Here is a 14,879-nt window from a genome sequence, read left to right as displayed (position 1 = left end):
AACAGGTGATTCTCCATAGCTGCATGACTTTGAGAGATGCCCCCAGGTCTCCTGGAACCTAGCTGGCTTTGGAAGATAAAGATCAAATTACTGTCCGTCCCACTTACACCCTCTGACCACACCAGAGCATTGAACAGAGATTAGTTATACACTAGTATCAACAAATCACACTTTACATTGTGGCTGTTATGTGACACTTAAAAGCTTGGCAGGGGCAGGTTTTTAAATAAACCTGACTTGAGATTTAAGTTTTCAATCAGGTGATGAACAAAGCAGAAATGACAATCACTTTGTGAAAGCTGAAAGCATAGGCTTCAGTCTTTTCCCCTGCTCATCCTAGGAACAGCAGAGCCTAGAGGATCCCCTCCCAGCTGAGAGCAATGATCCGTGAGAGTGGAGCGGTATTGCAGGGACCCAAGAGCCATGGTTTGCCCAAGCAGTGGGAATATTTTTAGAATACATACTGTATGAGAGCTGAGACAATAATTAACCAAGTAACCTCTGAATGCTTGTCTAGCTATTCTTTTTTTTTTTTTTTTGGTTTTTCGAGACAGGGTTTCTCTTTATAGCTCTGGCTGTCCTGGAGCTCACTTTGTAGACCAGGCTGGCCTCGAACTCAGAAATCCGCCTGCCTCTGCCTCCCGAGTGCTGGGATTAAAGGCGTGCGCCACCACGCCCGGCTCTATTCTTAATTTTAGTTACACTGTGAATGAAAAGTAACGAGGATTCACAGATGGCCATATATGAATTAGCCCTATAAACACATGCACATGTAAACATGATGTACACCCACCCATGTGTATATTTTTCTTTTTTTTTTTTTTTTGAGTTTTTCGAGACAGGGTTTCTATGGGTAGCCCTGGCTGTCCTGGAACTAACTCTGTAGACCAGACTGGCCTCGAACTCAAGAAATCCGACTGCCTCTGCCTCCCAAGTGCTGGGATTAAAGTCATGCGCCACCACCGCCCGGTTTATATTTTTCTTTAAACTAGATAAAATAAGAACCTTTAAAAAAGCTTTGACTCTTTATGGTTTGAATAAAAAGGGCTCCCAAGAGTCCATAGGGAGTAGCACTAGTAGGTGTGGCCTTATGGAGTGGGCGTGGCTTGGTTAGAGGCAGTGAGGTCTCAGAAGCTCAAAAAAGCCAGGCTCAGTGGCGGGATCCATGCACTCTTCTGGTGTGTCTGAAGACAGCTACAGTGTCTCATATGAATTAAAAAATAAATAACAATCTTTTTTTTTTTAAAGCCATTAAATGCCAGGCAGTAGTGGCACACGCCTTTAATCCCACAGCACTTGGGAAGCAGAGGCAGGTGGATTTCAAGGTCAGCCTGGTCTACAAAGTGAGTTCCAGGAACTATACAGAGAAACCCTGCCTCGAAAAACCAAAAAAGCCATTAAAAAATGTTGTGACCATGTTATAAATAGAAAACACTACCTTAGCCCTGCACCATCCAATCTCTCTTCATCCTCACCCCGGGGCTGCTAAAGGCCTACTGTGTACCTCCTCACCTCACCTGGTGGGGAAGGGGCTGGTTTGTGTTCTATTATGAGCTTCTAACTCCTACTAGGGTCACACTGTAGGGGTGACATCTCGCTAACCTCACTCTTCCTCCTTAATTCTTCCCATGGGTTCCAGGTTTAGGATCTCAGGAAAGGCTTACTTAACACAGACTTAACCTGTAATTGCTCGTCCTTCCAGAAGCCATCTCTTTCACCTCCTTTTTCTGTACCTTCCCTGCCAATTTGAGGCTAACACAGCAGAGAACCTGCATGTATCTCCTTACAACTGCTACACATGTGGGGAAGCACCTGCTAGCCAACACCTCAGCCTCAGTTTCATGTCTCATTGCCTGCAACAAGGAGCATGCACCTTGTGGCATAGTCTGCCTCACACATGCATCTTTCAGGACTGTAGGATTCTCTAGGCTTTTCAGCCATAGGGGGAGTGCCCCCACATGTGCTCTACCTCATCTTTCACAGAGGTGGCTGCAGTCCACAGGAGTTGCTTGGTAGGGATGATAAGGCCGGCAGTGCAGCAGTACCTTCACTTTGGGAAAGACCCGCAAAGGGCTTACTGCCATGGATGCTGAACCTTCAGAAAGAGCCCTTCAGGGACTGTCACCAGCACTCATGTCAGAAACAAGGCAAGTGCTGCTGTCAAACAACTCATCTCTGGCTCTGCTCTGTGCAGATCCAGGCAGTCTTCGCTTCATTCCTGTGGCTGTGATAAAATACACTGGCAAAGCAATTTAGGGAAGAAAGGGTTTATTTCAGCTCATAGTTTCAGGTTACAATCCATTACTGTGGGCCAGTCTCAGTGGCAGGAGCTTGACACAGCAGTAGACATAAGTCCCAAGGCAGACAGCAAGGAATCTCTGTGCTCAGCTACTTCTGTCCTTTTTATTCAGTCCATAAAACAGCACTGACAGCATTCAGGATGGGTCTTCCTACCTCAATTAATCCTAGTAAGAAAATCCCTCACAGCTGTGTGAAGGCGAACCTAACTCAGGTCAGTATTGAGACTCCTTTCCCAGGTGACACCAGATTGTGTCAAGCTGACAGCTGAAGCACCCATCCGAAACAGAAGCCCAGCACGTTAGGGCACAGCCTTCACCCCTGCTGCATGTTTCAGACGGATGTAAACACAACGTTAAAACCCTGAAGACATTTACGAAGGTCTGCTCTTCCCAGACCGTGCATCGATGGCAGGGACCAAGAATGATTCTACCCAGGTGGGCTTGAGGAACAGCGGGGTCTAATCTGGGGTATTTACAAGAGTACAGGCAAGTCATGGGAAGCCACTGCAAAGGAAATGTCCATCTCCTAGCAACCATTAAATCCCCACGCTCCTTACACTCACAGAACTGCCCACCTTCCAACACTATGAGCATCTTAAACAACTGTGACCGTGAAGGCTTCACAGCTGTTTCCATTTGGAAATTTTTCCAGTTGGAATTCATTCTAGGAATCTAGGGAAACAATGCTATCTCAAGGTCTTAACATACCTTACATTCCCATTTTCTCTCCAACATGACATTTCATCCATGCTAGTGAAAGGACCTGTGACACCTGAAGGCTTTCCACATTGTTTATATTCATGTGGGGCTTTTTCACCACTATGATTTCTTTCATGATTTTAAGGCAAATAGAGATAAATAAAAGATTAACCATATCTTATACATTCATAGGGCATTTGCCCAACATGAATTAACTTACTTCTCTGAAAGGAAATGTGACAATCGACACTTACCACATTGGTAACAAACATAAACTTTGCCCAGCAAGAATTCCTTCTTTGAAGGACACTGTGACCCCTGAAGGCTACGGCCACACTGTTTACAGATAAAAGGTTCCCCCTTGTCGGGAGTTTTTGCCTGTTTTATGTGGATGGGGTAATTTGCTACATTGTTTACTACATTCAAAGGGTTTGTTACCAATCTGTTCTTTCATTCCTTTGAAGGAAATGGGGATAATGGAATTAGATACTGTTCATATGGGCTTTCTCCATGAACAGACTGATGTCTCTTAAAGGAACTATGCCGGCTGAAGGATCTGCCACACTGTCCGCACTGGTATGGCTTCTCCCCAGTATGTCTTCTTTCGTGTGATCGAAGGTAAGAGCGATGTGTGAAAGTTTTACCACACTCCTTACATTCATAGGGTTTCTCTCCAGTGTGGCTTCGTTCATGAAATCGAAGGTAATTGTAACTTGAAAAGGCTTTGCCACAGTGCTTACACTCATAGGGTTTTTCTCCTGTGTGTGTTCTCTCGTGCAGTCGAAGCGAGGACTGACACCTAAAGGCTTTACCGCAGAGCTTACACTCAAAGGGTTTTTCACCAGTGTGAGTTCTTTCATGCACTTGAAGTAAAGAGGGATAAATGAAGGACTTACCACACTCCTTACATTCATACAATGTTTCTCCACCATGAGTTATTTTATGTCTATGATAGGAAGCCTGACACCTGAAGGCTTTCCCACACTCTTGGCATTCATACGGTTTTTCTCCAGTATGAATCTTTTCATGTAACTTCAGAGAAGTAAGCCATCTAAAAGCTTTCCCACATTCTTTACACTCATAGGGTTTTTCTCCAGTATGAATTCTTTTATGTAACTTAAGGGTCCTGTGACTTCTGAAAAATTTCCCACATTGTTTACATTCATAGGGCTTCTCTCCGGTATGAATTCTTTCATGTAATTTGAGGGCCCTGCTATATCTAAAGGTTTTCCCACACTGTTTACACTCACAGGGCCTCTCCTCAGTATGAATTCTTTCGTGCAACTGAAGAGCACTGAGATACGTGAAGGCTCTCCCACACTGCTTACACTCGTAGGGTTTTTCTCCAGTATGGATTCTTTCATGTAAGTGAAGGGCGCTAAGACCTCTAAAGGCTTTCCCACAGTCTTTACACTCGTAGGGTTTTTCTCCAGTATGGATTCTTTCATGTAACTGAAGGGCGCTGGGGTACCTAAAGGCTTTCCCACACTCTTGACACACATAGAGTTTTTTTCCAGTATGAATTTTGTCTTCTTTTTGAAGGGAACCGGAAGTTTTCTCACACTGGTTACCTTCAGAATCATTTTCTTCAGTGTGGCCTCCTCTGAGCTCCTTGTAGTCATAGTTGTGATGTCCGTTGTAAGTTAGGTGGTACAGTCCAAAGGTCTTTAAACATACCTCACACACAGAGGGTCCACTCGAAGTCTTAGTTTCCACGAGGCCTTCAACACTTTTGAGAAAATTAGAATCAGGTGGCTTCTCTTCATATTCCTCACGTTCATACTGTGTGTATTCAGAGTGAGTGACGATGTTCCTATTAAAAGATGAAGGACACGTGAAAATGTCTCCACACTGCTGCTCATATTGACATTGGTGTATGGATAAGGCTGTCCCACCACTCTTCAGTATCATACAGTATCTACAAATATAACTACTATGAGAAATGACAAGCGTATTAGTGACAGGTTTTTTTGTTACTATTTGCTTATTAGACCACTTTGGACAGCCTGCTACCATATAAGCTCACCATCAAAAGAGCAGCATTCCTTAATGCAGGGTCCCAGAACCAGTACCAAAGACCACGCAAGATTTCAAGCTCACATAAAGGTACACATTTGGGATAAAATTTTTCTACTGATGAATAAATTTAAAATTGGGCTTCTTTTGTTAGTTCAATTTTCATGGCACACTAAAATTTCTTCAAGGGATGATTGCTTCCACTTGTGCATGCAAATTACCTTAGATTTATTTCAGGCTCTTCACAATGGTCTTCAATTGTCTCATCTTCCCATTCATATCCTTAAACACAGTCCAGAAGTGTATGATAAGTGATTAGAATGCGCATCGTGACTACACCTCGTTTCATCACCGTGATTCTTCCCTTTCCACATCCAACTTGCAGTGAGTGACACTCAGTGACAGAAACCTCATTCTCTAGTTTACGAGTGGAGGTAAGAAAACATCCTCACCTATGGCAGTGAAGTTCCTGAAGGTCTCCAGCATCACGTCTCCGTAGAGAGTCTTCTGAGAAGGAGCCAGCAAAGCCCACTCATCCTGGGTGAAGTGCACAACCAGATCCTCAAAGCTCACCAAACCCTAAAACATTCCAGATTAGGATATGAAAGAGCGGGTGAGAAAGACACATCTGTCCACAGCTGACAGTATGGCCACTTCTAAACTCAGAAACACCTAATCGATCAGATAGACCCTTCCAAAACTGAATGCAGGCAGCATGATGGCGATTCAGCCTGGGTCTTCCAATGTTATGCTTTTGCATAAAAACCATGCCTGCTCCTGGCAGGATGGAATCTATCCTCTGCTCAAATGATTCCAATTTCACTTCTTGTCTCCACTCTTAGCCTTATTCCTCCCTCATTTCTTTTTTAAAGTTCCAGCAAAGGACTTCTTTTCCTCAAACACACCTGGCTGCTGTACAAATGTGGGTCCAAGAAGGGATACACCAACTGCTACATCGGGCAACCTTACTTTGGACAACCTCAAAGATTCCAAGTAGCTGTTGCCCAAAAATCACAAAATGGTAGTTATGGCTACCTCTTCAGTGGGAGAAATGAAGGAAACAGGAAACAACAACAACAACAAGCATGGTACAAGCAGTTTAGAGATTTGGGGCTGGGGGGAGCTTGTTCTGTGTCCCGGGAAATAAGCTGAAATGTCCTTGGGTCCTTGGTTCTATGTTGGCTTGGAGGCCAGAAATGTCAGAAAGATTAGAGGTGCTTGCTTTGCTCTGGTTGCCAAATGATTCTTCACAGAAAGAAATGTTATGTAGTACTGGAAGCACCATTAAGGGAAAGCTGGCTCCGTCCAGTCAGATAAAATCTAACCCTGGCGGAGGCATGCCATTGTGCCTAACCTTAAGACAGTTGATTCGGTCAATAGCTTGGCCAAGGGATTGAACTTAGGGAAAGCTGAACTAGCTTTAAGCTAGCTAAAGGATGGGAGAAATTATCATTCCTTTAATGAGAATAATGCTTGCTTGCCCCTCAGAAGCACGCTCTCCTCTCTGTGTACAGAGCAGCTGCCAAGAGGCTCTTAGTTCTCTCTGCCTTTCTGCATACTAGGATGAAACTTAACACGTTTCCTTGAACTCTGTTCTATTTCTTCGAGATGCAGGCTGGAGCCTTTGAAATGCTTTCTCTGGTACTTTGGGCTGTTTCCATTTTTCTTTGCAGGCCCCCTCCCTGCCATCTGGATACCTGTCTTCCTGAGGCTAACTCTGCTGGCTAAACTCAAAAGGCATGGGGGTTTTCTCTTCCTCTCCATGACTATTCTCCAGGCAGATGTCAAGACTGATGCCTGCTTGCCCTGGGGTTTTCTTTTACGCTCTCATAAAAGTTTTCTCAGACGCTGGGCAGTGGTAGTGCACGCCTTTAATTCCAGCACTTGGGAGACAGAGGCAGGCGGATTTCTGAGTTCGAGGCCAGCCTGGTCTACAGAGTGAGTTCCAGGACAGCCAAGGCTACACAGAGAAACCCTGTCTCAGGAAGAAAAAAAAAAAAAAGTTTTCTCAGGCTTTCCTCTCAGCTCATTCTTAAATTCATGTGACTAAAAACCCTGCAAGGGCAAAAGTTATGTTCCAAGTTTAAATTACTGTGCTTAAGAGATCCATAAAACAGAAATGCCTCTAACCCTCTAAGCCACTAGCCAAGGAAAAGTAACGCCTGGAATGCTGGGGGCTGCTATTCGTGTATAGTAACAAACCTGTTTTTCACTTCCATAAATGATGTTGGCTGCCCCAACTGCTCAGGATGTGCTTGGTCACAGATGTGGGAGATAACAGGTAAGCAGTATAAACGGCAGCAGGATGCACGTTTGCCCTGCGTGGACAAGGCAGGACGTGCATGACCTTGTGGGTTTGCCTTTATGAACCCTGTCTAGTATAAGTTGATGCCTGGCCAGTGTCCATCATCCTGGCCAGTATTTAATAAAGTTTGCTTCAAATGTGGCTCAAAAATTGTCGTCGTGGTCTTACTGTCACCCAGTAGGATTAACAACTCCAAGAAAAGACCCTAATTTTTGCAGTAACATCTAGCAACTACGGCAGGACTCCCTAAGTTCTGATAACAGTATGTGGTGGTTCTGAGTCATTATTTTAGGCCTTTTATGGTTAAGAAAATGAAGAAAGTATTTTTCTTACATGGCTTATATATGCAGACTATTTAAAAAAAATGGCGATTAAAAATATTTCAGGTGAGTTCATAAGAAAAAGAGGACATAGAACAGATCAGGATTCTCCAGCAGAGGAGAGGTGGAAGAATTAACAGAGATGAGTACATGTTAGAGTGACTTACCTCATCAGGCCTGGAGAGTCCAACAATGGCTGCCTCCATGATGAAGAGGACAACGGGACAGCTTCTTCAGTGGTCTTCAATCCACACCAGAAGGCCCAAGAAGCTGACTCCAGTGACTCCAGGGAAGGATGACGGCGGTGGTGGTGGCAGCGGTGGCAGCGGTGGCAAGACAGATGCACTCACCAGCAAGAAGGCAGGCAAGCAGGGAAGAACACTGCTCCTTCTTTGGACTTCTCAAAGTGCCACCTTCTCTACGATGGTGACAGGGTCTTCTCACCTCAGTTAGTCCTCCCTGAAAGTTCCTGGCAGACCTGCAGAGACAGGCCTCTTAGTTGGTTCCAGAGTCATTCAAGTCTGCAGTAAAGATCAGCCATCACACAAGCAACCAGCCATGTTCAGGACACGTGTGCCCACTGAGAACTACACGCACACACCCTCACAACTTCCGGGTCTGCCTGTCTCCGCCCACAGGCTCCTCTCATGCTCCGCTCACCTCTGACTAAATGTGTCTCAGGCGCCATCATCAGCAACTGCACTTTCTCTAACTATTGGGTTTCCCATCTAACCTTGGCCTTCCTCCCCACCACACCGCTGGCACAATCCTTGCACACACTCAGCTAAAGCCCCTGGGCTCAGAAGGCTCAGATCAACAAGTTAGATCCTGAAAAGTTATACGATAATACTAATACTTAGGGCAGGGGCATAGCAATAAAAGGGGACTGCCGAAACACTGAGATGGGGGAGGGACAACACAACGCACACAGAACAACTGTGACAAGACAACTTCCACACAGAAAATCCAAGGAACGAAAAAAGGACTACTGAAAACTTTTATGACACATCGATATACAAAAGACCATCATTTTCCTACGAGAGCAATGAACTGGATGTACAAATGCCACTTCTACACTGTACATACATTAATAAAAACGGGGGAGGATAAAGTCTTTAGACAAAAATCAAACATTTCTAATGAAGAGAAAAACAAAAAAGTCAGCACCATAGAGGACAAGAGGTCTGCACGTGGAGGACGTTTTTACACATGTTCCATCTGCACTATAAACCCAGCCTTCAAAATCAGACTATGTTATAACCAGAACTGATTGTAAGGGATACTGGAAAGGATAAGAAAAAAGAATGTTCAGCACAACTCTTGAAACACACACACACACACACAGAGACAATACAGGACTTTAAGATTCCCCATAAAATTACCACAATCATGAGAGTGCACTCTCGTTTGATAAGCAATGAACAGCTCATACGAGCAGAAAACCCAGGAACAAACCCAAACAGACCCAATTTTGGACAAAGGAGCAACAGAACCTCACGGAAGAACTAGGCTGCCTTGGCAGAAAAACCAGGTTGTTCCTAGCACTCACATGGTGGCTCATAACAATCTGGAACTCTGACACCCTCCTCTGACCTCCATGGGCACCGAACACATACAGGGCATAGACATACATGCAGCAAAATACTCAAACACAAAAATAAATTCTAAATGTTCTAATTATGAAAACAATTATCACTATGAGTTACAAACATAGAAAGCTGCCGAAGTGTAGCAAGGGTGACTCTGAAGGTGGCACAGGCCTGTCAGTCCAGCCTTCAGGGAACAGACAGTAGGGATCCAAGTTCAAGGCCAGCAGGAGCAACTTGTAAATTTTAGGTCAGCCTGGGCTACAGAGTAAGACCATCTCCAGAAAACAAAAATAAATATTTAAAAATAAAGACAGTACATTGATAAATTATTCAGTGTGCTGAAATTGAAACCTCACAAATACTGAAAATCAGAATGTTTTATTAACTCTAGCAAAAAATCCAAACAAGAATAACTTATAGTAATTTCACTTGGCTAACGACGTCGTAGGTGTCCGTGTGGCTTTTCAGCATCCTCAGCCTCCTGAACTCTTGTTCCTTTATCCTGTACACCCCTCACAGCCCCCCAATCCCCCATGCTCATCCTTTCTCCTGTATACCCCTCACAGCCCACCCTGCACCCCCATGCTCATCCTTTCTCCTGTACACCCCTCACAGCCCCCCTGCACCCCCATGCTCATCCTTTCTCCTGTACACCCCTCACAGCCCACCCTGCACCCCCATGCTCATCCTTTCTCCTGTACACCCCTCACAGCCCCCCAATCCCCCATGCTCATCCTTTCTCCTGTACACCCCTCACAGCCCCCCTGCACCCCCATGCTCATCCTTTCTCCTGTACACCCCTCACAGCCCACCCTGCACCCCCATGCTCATCCTTTCTCCTGTACACCCCTCACAGCCCACCCTGCACCCCCATGCTCATCCTTTCTCCTGTACACCCCTCACAGCCCACCCTGCACCCCCATGCTCATCCTTTCTCCTGTACACCCCTCACAGCCCCCCAATCCCCCATGCTCATCCTTTCTCCTGTATACCCCTCACAGCCCACCCTGCACCCCCATGCTCATCCTTTCTCCTGTACACCCCTCACAGCCCCCCTGCACCCCCATGCTCATCCTTTCTCCTGTACACCCCTCACAGCCCCCCTGCACCCCCATGCTCATCCTTTCTCCTGTACACCCCTCACAGCCCACCCTGCACCCCCTTGCTCATCCTTTCTCCTGTACACCCCTCACAGCCCACCCTGCACCCCCCATGCTCATCCTTTCTCCTGTACACCCCTCACAGCCCACCCTGCCCCCCATGCTCATCCTTTCTCCTGTACACCCCTCACAGCCCACCCTGCACCCCCCATGCTCATCCTTTCTCCTGTACACCCCTCACAGCCCACCCTGCACCCCCCATGCTCATCCTTTCTCCTGTACACCCCTCACAGCCCACCCTGCACCCCCCATGCTCATCCTTTCTCCTGTACACCCCTCACAGCCCACCCCGCACCCCCCATGCTCAAACTCCTCACCCAGAGTCTTCCTGTTGGTTATCTGTGCTACCATTTCCTCCATCCTTAACAGCAGCTCCCTGGTGGCCCTTTCCTTACTTCTTCAAGCTCTGCAAGTTAAGACACAGCAATCTAAGGACGAGTGTGACGCTAACACCTATGGGAGAGGGACACAGGGTGTTCACTGTCCCAGCTCAAACTCTCAGCTGATTCAGCATTTTTATCTAGTTTCATCCATTAGCCTGCAAATTTCATCATTTTGTTTTTTTTCCACAGCTGAATGGAAGCCTTTTATGTATACACGTTTTTAATATCTATGCACCAGCTGGACATGTAGGCTGTTTTTATTTCCTGGTTATTACAAATTAAGAATGACAATGAACATGACTGTACAAGCATCTCCCGGAACAGGCTATAGAGTCCTCTGTCCATGTACACAGCAGTGCTACAGCGAGGTCATGTGTAAGTTAAGACAACAATAAAAACAAGAAGGGAGAGATCCTACAGTGGACGATGCTTCTGAAAGCCGATGGTTACCAAGCCGTAACTCCAGAGCAGGAAAGAACCACCTCCCTATCAGCTCTAGGTCAGGGAGACCTAACAGGCTCGGCTGTTCTTCACGGCTGCCCTCCAGAACTGGCTGTTATTACTGAAGACGCCCCACACACCGGTTACAATGCAGCAAGAAATCAAACTGGCACTGAGCTGAAAGCTTCCTCCCCGTCGGCTGGCTTTCATGATGCTCTGGGCACTAAGCAGGCTGCTGGGAGAGGAATGACAGGCACAGAATGTCTTACCCAGACCTCCAGGACACACAAAACCAACCTGCCAAGCAAGGTGTGTCCACCTGTGCCATAGTGATATAACCGTTCTGAGGATAACACCAGGCGGCTCTCTAACTGGACTTGAGGCTCACTCCTTCAGAGAATCCATGCCTGTCATAGTAAACCAAACCCAAAACCCACATCTGCAGCTGGAGGGATAAACTTAGCACCACTGTTCTAGCTCAACTGTCCTGGCACCCATCTACCTTCTAAATAATGCTTCTACCCACTAACAACTGCTCCTCCCAGTCTGAGGTAGAGAAGCCCCTCCGCAGCAAACGCGGAGATGCACAGCTAGTCAGGACATTTAGACCACCACTTCCGGGGCGCTGAGATCACTGTGAAAGATGAGGCTCAGACGGTGAGTAAGGCCCAGAGACAGTGAGATGGGATGTAAAATGTTGATTTTTCAGCACTGCAGAGCTAATGCTCTGTATGACCTCACTTTACAACAGCAATGCATTGCTGTAACGGACCTGACAAAGGACTGGGCCCATCGTGATTCAGATACCGAGGGATTCTAAACAAAGGCGTTGTTTTCAACTGTGTACCCACTACGGTGCTCGGATGGATGGGCTGGAACCTGGAGTCACACAGATGATCCTGGTTAGAACAGTGGCTCTCAAAACAAAAAAGGAGATGAAGGGGGCAGGAAACATGGATATTTCACAGGGAACTGTAAGCAGGAGAGGACAAAGAGGATGAGAGGGAAACCAGAGGGCGGGACATTACAGTAGTCGTTATACATGTATGAAACTGTTAAAGGGAAAAAGAACATCAGATAGGTGTCACGGTGCATGCCTCTTACATGAAATTATATGTGAAATTCCAGCACTTGGAAATAGAGACAAAAGAACCAGGAGTTCAAGGTCATTCTTGCCTACACAATTTCTATCTCAAAAGCACATACTAATTTAAAGAAAAGTCAGGCTAAAGAGGTGGTACGGTTCAATGGTTAAGAACATAGATGCTGATCTGGAGAGATGGCTCAGCGGTAAGAGCACTGACTGCTCTTCCAGAGGTCCTGAGTTCAATTCCCAGCAACCACATGGTGGCTCACAGTCATCTATAATGGGATCTGATGCCCTCTACTGGTGTGTCTGAAGACAGTGTACTATATACATAAAATAAATAAATCATGAAAAAAGAACACAGTCGCTATTTCAGAGGTCCAATTCCCAGAGTACACATGACAGCTTGCACCATATGTAACTACAGCTACAGGAGATCTGATGTCCTCTGCTAGCTTCCGCAGGCACTGGGCATACAAGCGTTGCAAGCGGAACACCACACATAGGATACAAAAGGATGCATGTCTCTCCCCTGGCCTCAGAAAGGGATGGACACCAAACACTAGGATGGCACGGCCCGAAACCAACCTATCACCCGATACCTGTGTGAGCCAAGGATCTAGTCAGGAACGCAGCTTCAATTCAACTGAGTTCCGGTCACCTCATGTCAGTCTGCCTGTCAAATCATAGCTAGACCACTACAGCCACTTTCAAACCTGACATCCTCGGGCTTCATTCAAAGCTCTCCCCCTGTGGTTCACTAGTCGTGTGTTCTAATTTCTCTCATCAACTGAAACACTGCTTGCATTTCTCTTCGCCAACTTCTGGGACCCTCTGAACTCTGCTGCAGCCTCTTTAACTTATGCTGGTTGTGTAAACAGCATATGTGGATATAATTATATATTTACCGTGTGATATGAAAAAATATTAATAATTAGGATTTGGGAAAATTGAACCTTGGATAGAATATCTTGGAAATATAAAATATCTTGGAAAAATAGCCTTGGCCAGATTACCACCAGAGGCGTGACACCTTTTTACTTTCTATTCAGTAAATTATGACATTGTGGAAATACACAAACATGTTTGTCTGTTTCTGATACAACATTCTCATGACCAGAAGACACAATCAGAAAAATGTCAGTTCCCAGGTTCAATTACAGATTTAAGATAATTCCCACAAAATGCTAAAAAGTTCTTATCAGGAACATAAAAGACATTGCTGAATTTTTATGTAAATACTTAAAAAAAAAAAAAACAAAATGGTTAGCACAATGTAGACGAACCCACAACACACTCGTAACATTTCCAATCAAATACACAAGACAACACACTGTTTAGGAAGAATAATCAGATCGACAAAAAAAAAAAAAAAATTTTTTTTTTTTTTTTAAATTAGGAGACAAGCTGACCTTTGATAAAGTAGTACAATCTTTTCTAGAACTGTTTCTGGGACACCATCCGAAAGAAACTCTTGGACAAAGACTCGGAGAATTTCACAAAATTAACTCACACTTGATGCTAGACCTACGAAGCCCACAACGTCTAGACCACAGCGCAGAGAACACAGCAGTCATAAGTGCGACACCAAAAGCCCAAACAGGGCGCCAGCACTGGGCGGTGACGTCACCAACCCGGAAGCTACCCCCTCATTAGGCGGAGTCTTCCGCTCCCCGCGCTCTGCGCAGACATGGCCAAAAAAGCGGAAGTGATTAGAGTCCTCCGAGACAAGCACTGGCCAGCGACAGGGCCCACGTCGCCCCGTGGAATGCACAGGGTGTCCGCTCGGCCGGCCGGTCCCACCGCTCCCCCAGCCCCGGGAAGGACCTATCACCCCGGCTCACGCGGCTCAGCCGACCGCTCCTCCCCATCTGGGGACAGCGGCCCCGCGCTCACCATGGCGCGGTTGCGGAGCTCGCCTGCGCTCCCCCTACAGCTCCCGGCAGCGGCGATCACACCGCAGCTCAAGGGACCACGCGATGCCTGCTTAAGACTCCGAACAGAATCTGCAGCATGGCGACAGATAGGACCCACCTCTCGTCTCTGTCTGGTGTTCTTGATTGGACATCTTGCCCCGAAGCTTTGATTGGCTAGAGCTGCACCACAAGTCTGATTGACAGGAGTTCCCTAGATGCAGCTGCGTGGATGAACCGATTCCATTGCTCTAATTGGCTAGCATGCCCTGAATGATGAAGCAGTTCCTTTAGGCGCTCTTGAGTGAGTGGCCTGGCCTGAAGGTTCTGATTGGCTAGCACTGCCCTACGAGTGCTTGAGTGACAGGAACAGCTTCGCTTGGTCCTTGTGAATGAATGTCCTGCCCTCAGGGCCCTGATTGGCTAGTGAAATCTGAATGACAGCTCCCATAAGTGGATGAACTGAAATTAAAAGACGTGGACCACACAGCCCTTCCCAACTCTGGCTTTCACCCAAGTTCATGCAAGTCTGCTTCAAGACGATCTGATTGAAGCAGGACTTTCTTGTGCATCCCAGAACTGTCACAGCTTGTCTTCTTGCACTCTGTAGGTACTTAAGGTTCTTCCTCTTGGAAGCCTTGTTTTTGTGCAATCCCCAAGGCAGTG

The 14,879-nt window shown here is 46.2% G+C and overlaps 1 protein-coding gene across 4 annotated transcripts; it reads right to left on the bottom strand.

The window, feature by feature from the left end:
- Positions 1 to 1,502: 1,502 nt before the first annotated feature.
- On the bottom strand, positions 1,503 to 14,414 carry LOC110299571 (uncharacterized). 4 transcript variants are annotated; one of them, XM_021169283.3, is made up of 5 exons: positions 14,197 to 14,414; positions 7,808 to 8,118; positions 5,468 to 5,594; positions 5,237 to 5,297; positions 1,503 to 4,812 (listed from the first exon to the last, which is right to left on the bottom strand). In XM_021169283.3, exons 2-5 carry the CDS (start codon positions 7,844 to 7,846, stop codon positions 3,450 to 3,452), a joined length of 1,590 nt encoding a protein of 529 aa, XP_021024942.1. In that variant the 5' UTR covers positions 7,847 to 8,118; positions 14,197 to 14,414; the 3' UTR covers positions 1,503 to 3,449. The 4 variants fall into 4 exon arrangements, with proteins under 4 accessions (XP_021024942.1, XP_029336686.1, XP_021024943.1 ...); XM_029480826.2 differs by lacking the exon at positions 14,197 to 14,414 and adding an exon at positions 13,713 to 14,073; XM_021169284.3 differs by lacking the exon at positions 14,197 to 14,414 and adding an exon at positions 13,814 to 14,073.
- Between the last annotated feature and the right edge of the window lie 465 nt (positions 14,415 to 14,879).

Source organism: Mus caroli, unplaced genomic scaffold (assembly GCF_978045245.1).
Source record: "Mus caroli unplaced genomic scaffold, Mus_caroli_1 scaffold_10, whole genome shotgun sequence".
Lineage (NCBI taxonomy): Eukaryota > Metazoa > Chordata > Mammalia > Rodentia > Muridae > Mus > Mus caroli.
Note: the sequence above shows the minus strand (reverse complement) of the source record. Positions and strands in the feature narration are given on the sequence as shown.

Excerpts from the sequence above, each read along its gene's own strand:
- LOC110299571 (XM_021169283.3), bottom strand. The coding sequence starts at position 7,846 with ATGGAGGCAGCCATTGTTGGACTCTCCAGGCCTGATGAG. Across the intron at positions 5,595-7,807 it reads GACTCTCCAGGCCTGATGAG|GGTTTGGTGAGCTTTGAGGA; the intron begins GTAAGTCACTCT and ends GGAATGTTTTAG. Across the intron at positions 4,813-5,236 it reads GAGCCTGAAATAAATCTAAG|GAACATCGTCACTCACTCTG; the intron begins GTAATTTGCATG and ends ATCTTTTAATAG.